The sequence below is a fragment of the Enhydra lutris genome, unplaced genomic scaffold (assembly GCF_002288905.1).
Source record: "Enhydra lutris kenyoni isolate GAN:26980312 unplaced genomic scaffold, ASM228890v2 scaffoldscaffold21, whole genome shotgun sequence".
Taxonomy (NCBI): Eukaryota; Metazoa; Chordata; class Mammalia; order Carnivora; family Mustelidae; genus Enhydra; species Enhydra lutris.
In genome coordinates this window covers 5,127,414-5,141,881 of record NW_019154105.1, presented here as the reverse complement: position 1 = coordinate 5,141,881, position 14,468 = coordinate 5,127,414, and the positions used below count along the sequence as shown (strand labels likewise).

Genomic DNA, 14,468 nt, shown 5'->3' with positions numbered 1-14,468 from the left:
AGAATTTATTTATTTACTTATTTATTTTGAAGATTTTATTTGACAGAGAGAGATACAGCGAGAGTAGGGACACGAGCAGGGGGAGTGGGAGAGGGGAAGCAGGCTTCCCACTGAACAGGGAGCCTGACGCGGGGCTCGATCTGAGGACCCTGAGATCATGACCTGAGCCAAAGGCAGATGCTTAACGACTGAGCCACCCAAGCGCCCCAAGAGCAGAATTTATTGGAGACATAGAGAGAGGAGATACAGACAGAGCATCTGGGAGAGCTGGAAAGGAAAGGAGAATGACTCTTGTCTTTGCTTAGGGTCTGGGGTTTTTACTGAGGATTGTGCTCTGGTGTATGTAGGTCTTCTCACACATCCAGGAACTGGTTGAAACGGAGCCGGGTACTCAGTTGTCCTCCATAAATCGCTTATGCCCTGGAGCCAGGGGTCTTGGTGACTCAGTGCTCTTGGAAAAGGTACATGCAGATCTTGCACAGTTGCTCTTTAGATGTTATCCTTTGTGCTGGAAGACTCCAGAGAAATCACTAGCTCCTTGACCATTACAAGGAGAATGTACATTATCTGTATGACAAGATGTATGTGGGGCAGTGTGCAGGTCTTAACAAGAATGGGAGTGGGAAAAGGAGCAAAAAGCAGTCCTTTGAGGGGTCCCCTCGGTTTCCCTGTCTCAGTACCACGTCTCATTCTGCAGCATATAAAACTGACTCTAACTGGAAAAAACCCACCCAGGATTCAAATGGGAAAAAAAATCTAATAATTCATCCACTTGAAAAATATAATCGAGTGGTATCAGACTAATTCACTAAAAGCCTTTATCTTGGGGTGCCTGAGTGACTTGGTTAGTGAAGCGTCTTGACTTTCGTTCAGGTCATCATCTCGGGGTCCTGAGATGCCCCACATTGAGCCCCAGGAGCCCCACACTAAGTCCGTGCTCAGCAGGGAATCTGCTTCACTCTCTCCCTCTACACCCCCCCAATCTACCTTACCCTCCCCCCACTTCCACTTGTGCATGTGCACGCATGCTCTCTTTCAAATAAATAAAGTCTTTTTTAAAAAGCTGGTTTACCTGAAGCGCTTTGACTAAAAGTAGTGTCCAAAAGTATATAAAAAAGAAAAAGCATGAGGATACAAAATATCCACCCACTTAACAAAAAGTGCAAATTTAAATATATTAAATGTAATAAGGTTCTGATGGGAAAGGCCCTTAAGTCTACCACTTAACATATGGAAGGCAAAAGGACTTTCTCTAAGAATTTAGTCAGACCCTTACAAGTGGTAATTCTGTAGCTTTAGCTTGGTGTTTTGCTAATGGAACTATCATTAAGAGGTTTATTCTTTAGCAATAGGCCTATTTCTTATTCTGATAGACATCCAAGCAGGACCATTGAAAAGGAGTGGGATTGGAGGGTGCAGACGGCAGTGTCTGCAGGCCAGTGACCTACTTTGTGATTTCGTGAGCCAGTGGCAACAATCATGATTGCGGGCACACTTGGAGCTCCCTGGGCCATCTGAAAAGTGCGATGCCTGCTCCGGTCCAGTGGGTCACAGCCATGCCCAAATGTGGGCCCAGTATGGCTTGGTCTGCTGATTATTTAAATATAATACGTTAGCTTAATTAGTTGTCAGTATAATTTAAAAAATGTCTGTGGGCCATTAGTGTATTAGCAAAGCGTATTGTCTCTGAGAATTCATATTTCTCCTAAGGAAACGTGTATGTGTGTCTGTGTGTGATTGTACGAATGACCTAATAGCTTTCTGCTTAGCAGAAAGAAGAGTGTGACATTTTGGCAACTTGCACTAGAGGGAGAAGTTGAAGAGGATCTTACTCTAGCCCACGGGCCTCGGAGCGCGCTAAAGAACAGTAGGAACTGTCTTGGAGGTTTGGAGTCTCCAGGGCCTTACCCTTGACCAAACCACTCCAAAACTGGATACGTATTGTGTTGGCAGGGCTGTAAATCATGGGGGTAAGACCATCTCTTTTATGTGCAGAAGGGGTTTCAGCAGACTGGGGTAGCACGGCAGTTTAGAATTAAGAGGAAGGTGGTGTCTTACCTTAAAACATAAACCTCAAGGCAGAGTTTAAAACACGAGTCCCTCATAAGACAACCTGCTATGCGGGGCCCTTTGAACTGTGGAAGTCTTTATTGTTAGCCTATCGTTAAAAATTTTTCGCCAACACGCACAATTCTCTTTGTTTATCCCACCAGTTAATTTAAAGTCTGATCTAACAATATAGTGACCAGGTGTCTGTATGAGTCAGGGGCCTGGCAGGAAACAGATGGCAAATTCAGAGTTTAACCAGAGAGGTTAAAAGGGAAACTATTTACATAAGTGTGGGCAGGGCTAAGGGATGTTGAAATAAACATAGAGGAGATAGGAAGGGAACCACTGCCACCCCAGGTCTGAAGAGACAAGGGGAAACACAGTGTTATTAGAAATGAGGTGAGAGCCAGAGCTATGGAAGGAAAGATGCCTGGAAGAAGCAGGGGCCATCGCCAAAATGCAGCCACCTCCGGGGCCGCAGCCAAACAGAGGGAGCAGGGCAATACACTGGCTTCTCTTTTTCCTGTACTCTGCCTCTTGCTGGAGCTCCCTACTGCCCAAGTGAGAAGCTGGAGGCAAGGGAGCCCAGGAGGTGCCCTTTAAAAGGGTCTGTCTCTAAGGGTACACCTAGCAGGGTGGACAAAAGTGAAAAACAAATGTGTCCGGTGGCAAATGGAGTATAATCAGTACAGTACCCCATTAAAACAAGAAATTATCTGTAATTTACCAGATTATAGCAAGGAGGAAAAAATATCTGTTAGGAAAAAATGAGTAAAGATAATGAAATATTTTTGTAGCATGTAGATTTGTGCCAACATGATAAGGACAGTTGAGTAGAACTAAGTAGTTTCTTTCTAATCTGCTAAGTTATTTGAAAGAGGTAACATAAATAACAAAGGAGGGTTAGCCAGTGAATACAATTCATTCAGATTTTGCAATGAATTGCGATAATGCCTTCTTGTAGATGACGAAGGATACTTAATTCTCATGGAATAAGGGATAGAGTAAATAGTCATAGGTAACTTGGGAAGATTTAGCAAATTAGTAAGAAAACAAGTGAAGAAAAAGAAAGAGAGACAAAACAAAACAAAACAAAAACCCAACCCACAGACTCTTCTTTTTTTCTTTAAATATTTTATTTATTTGTTTGACAGAGAGAGAGAGAGAGTACAAACGGGGGAGCAGCAGCCATAGAGAGAAGCAGGCTCCCCACTGAGCAGGAGCCCAATGTGGGGCTCCATCCCAGGACCCTGGATCATGACCTGAGCGGAAGGCAGACACTTAACCAACTGAGCCACCTGGGCACCCCAAAACCACAGATTCTTAGCTATAGAGAACAAACTGATGGTCTTCAGGGGCTGAGTGAAATAGGTGAGGGGATTAAGAGTACAGTTCTCATGACGAGCACTGAGTAGTATACAGAATTGTTGAATTCCTATGCTGTACATCTGAAATTAATGGAACACTGTTAAATAGACTGGAATTAAAATAATAATAATAATAATAAAAATTTATCAAATTAGACAAGGATTTCAGATTACAATGGACCCTCAACACGGATTTGAACTATAGGCAATTTTTTTTTTTTATAAATACGGTATAGTACTGTAAATGCATTTTCTCTTCCATATGATTTTCTTAGTGGCGTTTTTCTCTAGCTCATGTTATTGCAAGTATACAGTATATGATACATGTAAGTATGAAATGTGTGCAAATCAACCGTTGATGTTATCCCTAAGGCTTCCAGTGAACAACAAGCTATTAATAGTTAAGCTTTTGGGGAGTGAAGAGTTACTCATGGATTTTGGACTCTACAGGGGATTGGCACCCCTAACCCCCACATTGTTCAAGGATCAACCGTAATTCAACTAATAGTTAAAAAATAGGGTCCATGTGCCATATTTCAATCTGTGACCTGGAATTAGATGTTTTATAAAGAGACACAAGGGAAAAAAACCAGCTCACCTTGGCCCAAGGAAATCTAGGAAAATCAAACATTGGATGAGACCTAACAAACTTCATAAGCAGGCAACATTGTTGTAAACAATAACCATAGGTGCCTGTCTTATCCTCATATGGCTGTGTACATGCTCCTGGTGTTTTCCAGACGAAGGGTGAGCTACAGCCGTCGTAGTTCTCTGCCGTTAGGACCCCGCTAGTACCGACTGGATCTATGCCTCGCCCTCCAGTGCTCTTGCGCTCCGGATGGGTGCACTGGGTGTTGCAAGGGTGTTTCACACTGAGTGATTCCCAACACACTTGCTACTGCATTGTGTGTGTCCTTTTGTCCCCTTCTGCTGCTTTTGGTTCCTTTCTGGGTGTAAGAAAGGTGCCAGCGCTGTCAGAGCCATCGCTGTCCCGTGCGTCAGACCCTAGCATGCTGCGTTCAAGAATGTCTCTCCTGTCGTCTTTGTTCCCTGGCTCCTGTAAACAAATCCTGGGTCCCGGGTCCCCACGTGGTTTTGGGGAAATGTCTCTTTTACACGTGTCTTTTGCCTGCCTGCCCAGGGGGGTAACACTCATGCTTGGAAGGCTCTGGGGGGAAGCAGGGTCCTGAGGCCCACACTCAGGTTTGCCTTCTCTCCCACAGTGGTGTGCCGACTCCCTCAAAATGCTCTCACCTCCCTCCTTACCAGGAACAGCTCCTCAGAGCCAAGCAAAGATGCCTGCAGCTCTTCTGTCAGCTTGGGGTAAGTGGAGCCCTCCTACGACACCACTGCCACTTCCTGAATCTCTTCTGGGTGCCGCAGCAGTGGTGAGTTACGGTAACTCCACAAAAATCCCCACTCGCTGTCAGGCACGGAAGGCTCCAGCCTCCTCTGATAGTGGGACATAGGGAATCAGGGCATCCTACTCTCCCTGCATTTCTGCAGACCTCTGTCTAGAGAGAGTTCGGGAAAGCAATGCATTCTTGTGGGGTTTTTTTGTTGAAGAATTACATGTTTTATATCAGTTCTGGTGGTACCAACCACTTGAGGACCTAGATCACTACAGTTGAAAATAAATGTTATTTAGGAACCCATCTGACCTTATTTCTAATCCCAGCCATTCCTCTTTTCTTTTGAGCTTTGGGGAAATTTATTAGTTTTCCTAAATGCAATTTCCTTTTCCTGATGGATGAAGATACTTGCTCCCTTTCCCTGGGCCTGTGCGTCTCTTTGATCTCTGTTTGTTCGCTTGGGTTAGAGCTCCGCCATCTCTCCTAGGGGAGACAGAAGCACCTTTTATTTGTCAATTAAAAATTAAACTTTAACAATTATTCATAATTGTTTAGCATAAATTAACAAGATATCACGGACTCTAAGGAATTGCAATGAAGAATCACGTTCCACGAAAATGTCGTCATGCCTATTTTCAGATGGAAAGACAAAGGCATTGAGTGGGGACATAACTTGCGAGCGTTGGCTAAGCCAGGAAAGAGCCTGACCTGAAACTCTGGTTGCTTCTTTTTTTTTAAGATTTTAGTTATTCATTTGACAGACACATCAAGAGAGGGAACACAAGCAGGGGGAATGGGAGAGGGAGAAGCAGGCTTCCCACTGAGCAGAGAGCCGAATGTGGGGCTCTACCTCAGGACCCTGGGATCATGACCTGAGCTGAAGGCAGAGGTTTAATGACTGAGCCACCCGGGCACCCCTGAGCCTCCGCCTTCTTGATTATTAAATGTTCCTCCCCTCGGAGTCTCTTTCCTCCTCACCCCTCTCCCGCTGCTATTCTACCTCTGCCATTTGACAACTACGGAAGAAGACAGACGCTAACCCAATTGCAACAACAGAGAGTCTGTTAGAGGGATTAAGGTAATTGAGACAAAGATGAGATGCTACTGTTCATAGGTGAATATTGGAGTATTTATTTAAACTCAATATTTTTCAGATAAAATGACTAATAAATAATTCCCAAGATCCCCTAAAAACCTGGGACTCATTTCCTGAAGCAGTACAAAGGAGATGTCTGGAGAGAGAGAAAGCTCTTGTTCACCCCGAAGACTAGGGCTTGAACTCAGCTTCAGTTCGACCTTATCTGAAAGAAATACGGGACCTGAGAAAAGGGCAACAACAAAATGTCAAGTTCACTTCTAAGTCTGCAAAACAATAAAGCCACACAGTACAAAAGGGAGGAAGAGAGTCACATCCTTTCAGTTACTTACAGCCTCCTCTTGTGGGTTGGGCACACTCTTCTGTAAAAATAAAACATTTTCCTGAGAATTGCTTTGTTGGTATTGTTACTTTTCTCAGAGCTATCAAGTGTTTAAAATACACAGTTCCAGGGACACCTGGCTAGCTCAGTCACTAGGGCAGGTGACTCTTGATCTCAGGGTCATGGGTTCAAGCTCCACATTGGGTATAGAGATTACTGAAAAAAATAAATAAACTTAAAAAAATTTTTTTTTAAAGTTGAGTAAGAGAGGCCCTCAAAAATAAATTTAAAAAAGTAAAAATGCAGGGCACCTGGGTGGCTCAGTTGGTTAAGCGACTGCCTTCAGCTCAGGTCATGATCCCAGAGTCCTGGGATCGAGTCCCACATCGGGCTCCCTGCTCCTTGGAGAGTCTGCTTCTCTCTCTGACTTTCTCCCCTCTCGTGCTCTCTCTCACTGTCTCTCTCTCAAATAAATAAATAAAATCTTTTTTTTTTTTTTAAAAAGTAAAAATGCATTCCATATTTAGATAAACATTTCAAGCAAGTTTTACCACTGCATGCATTGAAGATAAAAATTAACTCTAATTAGTGTTTGGTTGGTGCTTGTGACTTCCACACTTGGCTTTGAAGATCAAAAAATAATACATATGTGCTTACATGTTATTTACTTTCTCCCACACACTCTGATAAAATCTGGCCATTTTCTAATTTAAAACATCAAAAATATTGGGTCATGGGTGTATGTCTGTTTAGACACCAGAGTTTCAGGATAGTGAAGCAGGAGGAGGGTGTGACGGTCAAATACACAGAGCTGTTACTAGGCTCTAACACTCGCTGTGTGCCCTTCAGCAAGACACTAACTTCCTGGAGCCTCGGTTTGTTTATTTATAAAATGGGAATTAAGTAAGGTATGATATGTATGGTGCTTAGCGCAGTGTCCAGCCTGAAGTATGTGTGTGGTACATGGATAATAGTGGTTACAAATGTGGTGTACGAAGCCAGACAGCCTGGGTTGAAATCTCAACTTGGGCAAGCTACTTAACCTCCAGTGCCTCTGCTCCTTCATCTGTAAAATGAGAATAACTATAGGGCCTATCGTATTGGGTTGTTGTGAAGATTTAAACAGTTAAAATATGTAAACCCTTTAGGAAAGTGCCTGGCACACAGTATGTGTTCAAGAAGTGTTAGCCATTCTTCTTCTTCTAAAATTGTTTTAATGTAGTAGCCACATGTGGCTATAGAGCATTTGAAATGCACTTAGTCCTAGTTGTGATACACTCTACATGTAGAATATATATAGAACCTCAAAGACAGCATAAAAAATATAAAATATCTCAATATTTTCTTTTCTTTTTTTTTTAAGATTTTATTTATTTATTTGACAGACAGAGATCACAAGTAGGCAGAGAGGCAGGCAGAGAGAGAGGAAGGGAAGCAGGCTCCCCGCTGAGCAGTGAGCCCGACACGGGGCTTAATCCCAGGACCCTGGGATCATGACCTGAGCCGAAGGCAGAGGCTTTAACCCACTGAGCTACCCGGGTGCCTCATATCTCAATATTTTTATATTACACACTGAATGGATACTATAAATACATTGAGTTAAACAAATTATAAAAATGAATTTTGTGTCTTTTTACTTTTTTAGTGTAGCTACTGGAAAACTTATAAGTATGTATGTAATTTGCATTATATTTGTATTGGACACAGATAATTCTAAAAAAAATCTTAAAGCAAGAAGTTCATCTTTTTGGTTTGGCTCAAATCTGGGATACTTGTGGTATGTTTTTTGTCATAACTAAAGAACTACTGAGGAGAAACAAAGGAATTATGGTGTTCTAAGTGAAGCCATTAGAAGTTGCTGCAGTTTTAGGTTGTGTTGATTTTTCCAGGAGTAATACTCCTTTCTCCTCCGGAGTGTTTTGTTCCACTGCAGGATTACATTTTAAGAGAGACAGAGACCATCTAGAATGTATCTTTGGTAAGCCTCCGAGGAAGATGAGAAGTTTTCATTGCCATGCCACGGAAGAGAGAAACTGTGGGTGGGTAAGAATATGAACATTTAAGTGAACATCTAATATGAACTCAGCTATGTGAGGAGAAGACGTCAGAGGCATGACAGCATCACTGAACACCAGGGAGCAGACTTGCCATGTGGAAATGGAATTGGAAATGGATTTGACCCAAAGGGCTCAAGTGGGTACAAGTTAGAGGGAAGATGATTTCAGCTTAATATAGGGAGCAGCCTTAACAATTAGAGTTATCCAAAAACGGAGTGAACTACCTTGCAGAATATTCAAGATTTTGCCACCATAAATTTAAGCAGAGAATTATAGATAGGGGTTAATACATCAGGTAGATAGAAAACCTCAGAAGCTTTTCAAACTCCGAGATTCCATGGTTAAGGCTCTGCCACTAATTCTGGTAGAAGCTGCCAATTCATGCATCATGACCAGAATAACTGGAGTTCCATGATTTTAATTAGTTTTGTTGTTGTTGTTGTTTTGCTTTTTGTTTGGGTTCTTTTTTTTTAAAGATTTTTAAAATTTATTTGACAGAGAGGTCACAAGTGGGCAGAGAGGCAGGCGGGGCGGGGGAGCAGGCTCCCCTCTGAGCAGAGAGCCCGATGCGGGGCTCCATCCCAGGACCCTGAGATCATGACCTGAGCCGAAGGCGAGGCTTAACCCACTGAGCCATCCAGGGGCCCTTGTTTTGGTTCTTTGTTTGTTTAGAAGATACAGAAGTTCACTGGTACTAGCTCAAGCAAACAGAGGTTATTGTAGGGATATATGGTAGATAGGGATCTCAGAAGAACGCCGGAGAGTGATAGTGATACAGCAGACTTGACAGAAACTGTAACAGGAACTGAAGCTGCATCTGCTATCTTCCTCTCAGAAGCCGGCTGATCTCTTCTGCATGATAACTCTGTCTTCCTCCACATCCTCGTTCCGGTCTCTTCTTGAAACTGACTGGCTTCACGTAACTCGTGCGTGCGCCATGTCTGCTCACTGATAATTTCAGCTTGTCTTTCAGAGCTTCTCTAGCCTTGAATCTACTCATGATCTTACTCAGGTTCTCCTACCTGAATGTTTCAGTCTTTCATTTCCCCCAATTCCAGTTTTATGAGAAAAAGGACTGTCCCAGCTTTTTTCTAGCTAGATCACTCTCTACAATATAGATGGACATTCCTTGGGTCAGATAGCTTCAACTGGTCCAGATAGGTGGGGTTGGGGAATTTTATTTATGTGGGAGGGGAAGTTTCCACCAGAAACAGATGTGGGTTTCTAGTATCACTACTGAGAGATGAAGGTCATGGAGTTTATACCCAGAAATTTGAGAATCCACTTCAGTTTATTCTGCGTATTTTTTTTTCTTGTAAGAAGGCATTTTGTAAAATTAACATATAATGTGTTATTTGCCCCAGGGGTACAGGTCTGTGAATCATCAGTATTCTGTGTATTAAGAAGAGGGAGCCTAGTCAAAAGATTCTGTTTGAGACTAATGATACAAATATGAATTTTATTCTAGGATGTGTTCTAGGAACTTGTAATTCAAAGCATGGTTCATGGACCAACCGCATTAACATTGCTTAGGAGCTTGTTGGAAATCAGAAACTCAGGCTCCATCCCAGACTACTAAATTAGAATCTACATTTTAATAAGATTCCCAAGTGATCTGTATTCACATTGAGGTTTGAGAAGTGTGGCTCTAGGATAAGTTGGTCTGGTTTAGGTCTTTTAAGTTACCAAAGGCTTTTATCAGGAAACTTCCAGTAGTATGCTCTAGCCATATGAGAACCAAGTGCCAAGAGGTCAGAGTTCTGTGAGTTGGTTGATTTTATGTAGCGCCAGGTGTTAGACATTCACCAACATTCCACTGGACAGTTCTGAATCTCCTAGTTCAATCTTGAGTTAAAATAGCCTCCCAGGGGTTGTGGGACACAGTAACTCCCATACTGGGTGGGTGTGGAGCAAGACAAAATGAGTTCTAATTTCTCACCAAATTTTCCACTTTATGACTAAAAAATCATTATTCTAGATAGACGTTTCTGTATTAAAAAAAAGTAATCTGAGTCTACAGTAAGCACAAAGAGGGAAGGCAATCAAGGACTTAGTGATGATACTTAAAATCCATATAGACAAATGGGCAGAGACGAGAAAATCTCCCAGCTGGCGGCTGGATAGGTCTCGAGCAGAAACCCAGGTATGGAATAGCAGTTTCTTATGGAAGAGAAGATAAGGTAGGTAGATTCTGGTCCTAGAGACATACAACGTATGGGAGTTAATGCTTTTATTGCCTATATTATATTGAGTATAAAATTGTTAAACAAAACAACTCCAAGTTAATGATAGGTATGGATGCAAACGTTTCAGGGTATTACATAGGGAGTGGTTTTTAAAGTGTGGTCTCTGGACAACTACACCAGTTTTCAGCATCACCTGAGAACCCATTATAAATACAAATTCACGGGCCACACCCAGGCCTACTGGATCAGAAACTCTGGGGCATAGAGCCCAGCAATCTGTGTTAACAAGCCTTCTGGGTGACTCTGATGCATACCATTGAAGTAGGAAATGTCATCGAGTTCCTTATTTTTGTCCAATATGAGAATCCACTTTCAACTTGAACCCCAAGTGGGAACTGACTCTTCTTGCAAAGGAGTTTCCAGAACAACTGAAAGATGGTTGAAGAAAGCAGAGAGCACAGATCAAGGAACTACAGGGCTAGGCAAATATTTAGAAGCTTTTCCCAGGGAAGTTAGCCAAGCAGGAGGCAGCTGGCATGTTGCCAAGACTCCTGGAGAGTATAAAACTTCCTAGAAATCAACTGGGAAAAGTTGTGCTTAAAGTGAACTTTAAGGAAGTGCATGAACACAGCCTAAAGACTTTCTGCAACTACTAATAAAAGTTCTGATACAAAGAATGTGACATCCTAGCACGTGAATCATACATGTATCCGCATGTACTATATTAAGAAATAAGCAGATAATGAAAAAAGGTAACTGGACAGCATATTCATTTTGCCTCTCTGGTTAAGGGCTCTCACTGGTTCCTCACTAATGACAAAGTGTAACATTTAATGAGTGTTTACTCCGTGCCAGGTACTATAGTGAGTACCTCAACAAATTATCTCATCAGTCCCCTATCCCAGATAAGAAAACCGAGGCCCAAAGAGGTGTATAGTAACTTGCCCTAGGTCACATAGCTGGTAAGTGAAGATACTGAGGTTCAAACCCAGAGAGTTTGGTTCCAGAGCACCATTGCTGAACTGAAAGCTCTACTGCCCGTCTTTGGTGAGAACTTCATTATGTATTACATATTTCGAGGCTTAAGAGTTTCCATTTCAGAGTGTGGATTTTGTAGTTTTTAATAAGTCTCAAACGAAAGAACCTCTTTACATGTTGTTATACAGAAATAACTGGATTCTGGATCCCATCTGACTGATGCCGTCAAGTTCTGGGGGTCAAAGTGGGCAATCGGAGAGGTCGCACCTCTACTGCTTTAATAGGGCTGCTACGACAAGCATATACACGTTGCTCTGAGTCCCAGGATGAAGTGTTTAAATTACCTCCTTCTAACATGAGACATAAAGAAGCACACAGATGGGGCCAGATTACTCTGTGTATAGAAAAGGACAGCTGCAGAGGCTAAGGAAAAGCACCTTTAATCACCTTTTTTGACTGGAAATGGATTTGGTGAACTTGCCCCAAATCTTGAATTTACCCTCAAATGAAATTAGTTTTTTGTTTTTTTTTTTTTAAAGATTTTATGTATTTACTTGTCAGCAAGAGAGCACAAGCAGGGGAGTGGCAGACAGAGGGAGGAGCAGGCGCCCCGCTGAGCAAGAAGCCCCCGGTGGGACTCAACGTGGTGTTCCAGGATCAACACCTGAGCAACCCAGGTGTCCCATGAAACTCGTTCTACTCCTCACGAGAGCGAGGGCTGTGTTGGTTTCGTTTGCCACATCAACGCGTCGATGCACACGGCTTGACGCACGGCAAACAGTCCCGTGTTTGTGAAAAAAGGAAGGAGAAAAGAACAGGAGGAGGGAGAAAAGGAAGAAAGTTTTAAAGGTAGATTCAAGTTCTCTGAGTGTGTGTGAGTGTGAGTGTGTGTGTGAGTGTGACAGTCATAAATGGGTCCGGAACTTCTGCTCAGGGGTTCGTACGGCAGGGGATAAATCAGAAAGTTTACTCTGGGTGCGGCTGGGCACGATCCATGCCCAGGAACTAAGTCATCCGGGAAATTCCTACTTTGATCCAGTCCAGCTTCTCCTGGTAGCTTCACGGTGAAGGGAGCTCGTGTGTGTGTGCGTGTACGTCTGTGTGTATGTGTGTGTGTGTCCGTCTGTGTGTGTGTGTGTCTGTGTGTGTGTGTCCGTCTGTGTGTGTGTCTGTGTGTCCGTCTGTGTGTGTGTGTCCGTCTGTGTGTGTGTGTCCGTCTGTGTGTATGTGTGTGTGCGCGCGTCTGTGTGTGTGTCTGTCTGTGCGTGTCCGTGTGTGTGTGTGCGCGCGTGTCTGTGTGTGTGTGTGTGTGTGTCTGTCTGTGTGCGTGTCCGTCTGTGTGTGTGTGTGTCCGCGCACCCGGGAGGACCCGGGCTTGCGGGCGGGCGTCCGGCCGGGGAGTCGAGCCGCGGCCCGAAGGCAGCTCCAGACGCGGTCCCGGAGGGTGTCAGGTAAACCGGGAAGCGGCGTCATCTGCGATCGGATGTTTTAGGCGACGGGACGCGGACAGCAGCGGTGACGTCATGGGAAGGACACGGATTTTTTCTTCGGTCCCGACCACCGCCGCGTCGGTCTCCAGACCTGCGCTCTCGCGACAGAAGAGTCACGTCGCTGCAGCGTTGCTCACGGCCCGGCCGCCCGGCGGAGAGGACGCGCGGCCGCTTCATGCGGAGACGCGCTCAAGACCACGCGGCCTCGAGCTGAGTGAGAAAGAGTCTGTGGTGCGCGGGGCGCCTCGGGCGGTCCTGGAAACTCTGGCGACTTAAAGACTTTCAGGAGGCTGGAAACGGGACGACTGAAGTCGGTGATACTCTTCGGATTTTGTTTCTCGTGCTTTCCCGGGTTCTCTCAGTACAGTAACCGCACCGGCCTGAGCACGGCTGAGGACTCAGGAGAGAAGTAAACGGCACCGCCACACGACCGCATCTCCCCATGGGCAGGTTCCTCTGAGGCTGGGTAGAGCGGTCGTCCCGGAACCGCCGAGCGCAGGTCCCAGCACGGAAGACAGACAGTAACACCGCCACGGGGCCCCAGCGTCCCCGCCGCGCAGTTCCGGGCCGGCTTGAACGCCCATCTCTGGTCTCCGCCCGTTTTCCTCTTGCTCTTTCTAATCCTCCCCCCTCGGCCAATTCCGGAGAGGAACCCTTTTTAGATTCTTCCACGTGGAAGCGTAGGACTAATTTCGTCCACACCATCCGGAATGGCCAACATGGCGGCCGCCATAAGATGCCTCGGTAGAGGTAAAGCGGGGCGTTCTCTGGGCTTAGGAGGGACAGCAGCTCCGGTATGGGGGCTGCGGTTGTAAGCCGGACGCTCCTAGCACGGTCTGCACTGGGGGCTCGAAACGCTTCTTAGGGCTCTAGGTTCTCCAGAGAGTTATTACTTAAAAGCGATGCTATCGGATACTTCACTTCTTTCTGGAGCTGTCCTTCGTAGGGGTGTCGTGGGAGGAGGTGTGCCCGGCCAGCCCTCCGGCCACCCTTGGGGACCGAGGCGAGGACGCGGTTCCGTCTCCACCGGGGTGTGAGCTGCGCGGGGAGCTCCGAGTGCAAGAGGAGCTGCGGTTAGGGTTCTGCGTCCGTCAAGTTTAACACGTTACAGAATGTTTGCTCGTGCTTTGGGAGCACGTCGGTGCGGGCAACTCTGATTTTTTTTTTCTTTTAAATAATAATTTTTTATAAACATATAATGTATTATTAGCCCCAGGGGTACAGGTCTGTGAATCGCCAGGTTTACACACTTCACAGCACTCACCATAGCACAACCCCCCCCCAGTGTCCATGACTCCATCACCCTCTCCCTAACCCCCTCCCCAGAAACCCTCAGTTTGTTTTGTGAGATGAAGAGTCCCTTATGGTTTGTCTCCCTCCCGATCCCATCTTGTTTCATTTAAAGCAATTCTGATTCTTTTTTTTTTTAAGATTTTATTTATTTATTTGACAGAGATCACAAGTGGCAGAGAGGCAGGCAGAGAGAGAGGAGGAAGCAGGCTCCCCGCTGAGCAGAGAGCCCGATGTGGGGCCCGATCCCAGGACCCTGGGATCATGACCTGAGCCGAAGG

General features: G+C 44.8%; 1 protein-coding gene across 1 annotated transcript in view; it reads left to right on the top strand.

Annotated features, from left to right (window-relative positions):
- The first annotated feature begins 13,176 nt into the window (after positions 1-13,176).
- Positions 13,177-14,468, top strand: part of LOC111149034 (mitochondrial ribosomal protein L1) — a 121,636-nt gene continuing 120,344 nt past the window's right edge. Inside the window, exon 1 of the mRNA XM_022505923.1 lies at positions 13,177-13,647. Coding sequence (XP_022361631.1) covers positions 13,608-13,647 — 40 coding nt within the window. The 5' untranslated portion in view covers positions 13,177-13,607. The remainder of the gene's footprint in view (positions 13,648-14,468) is intronic.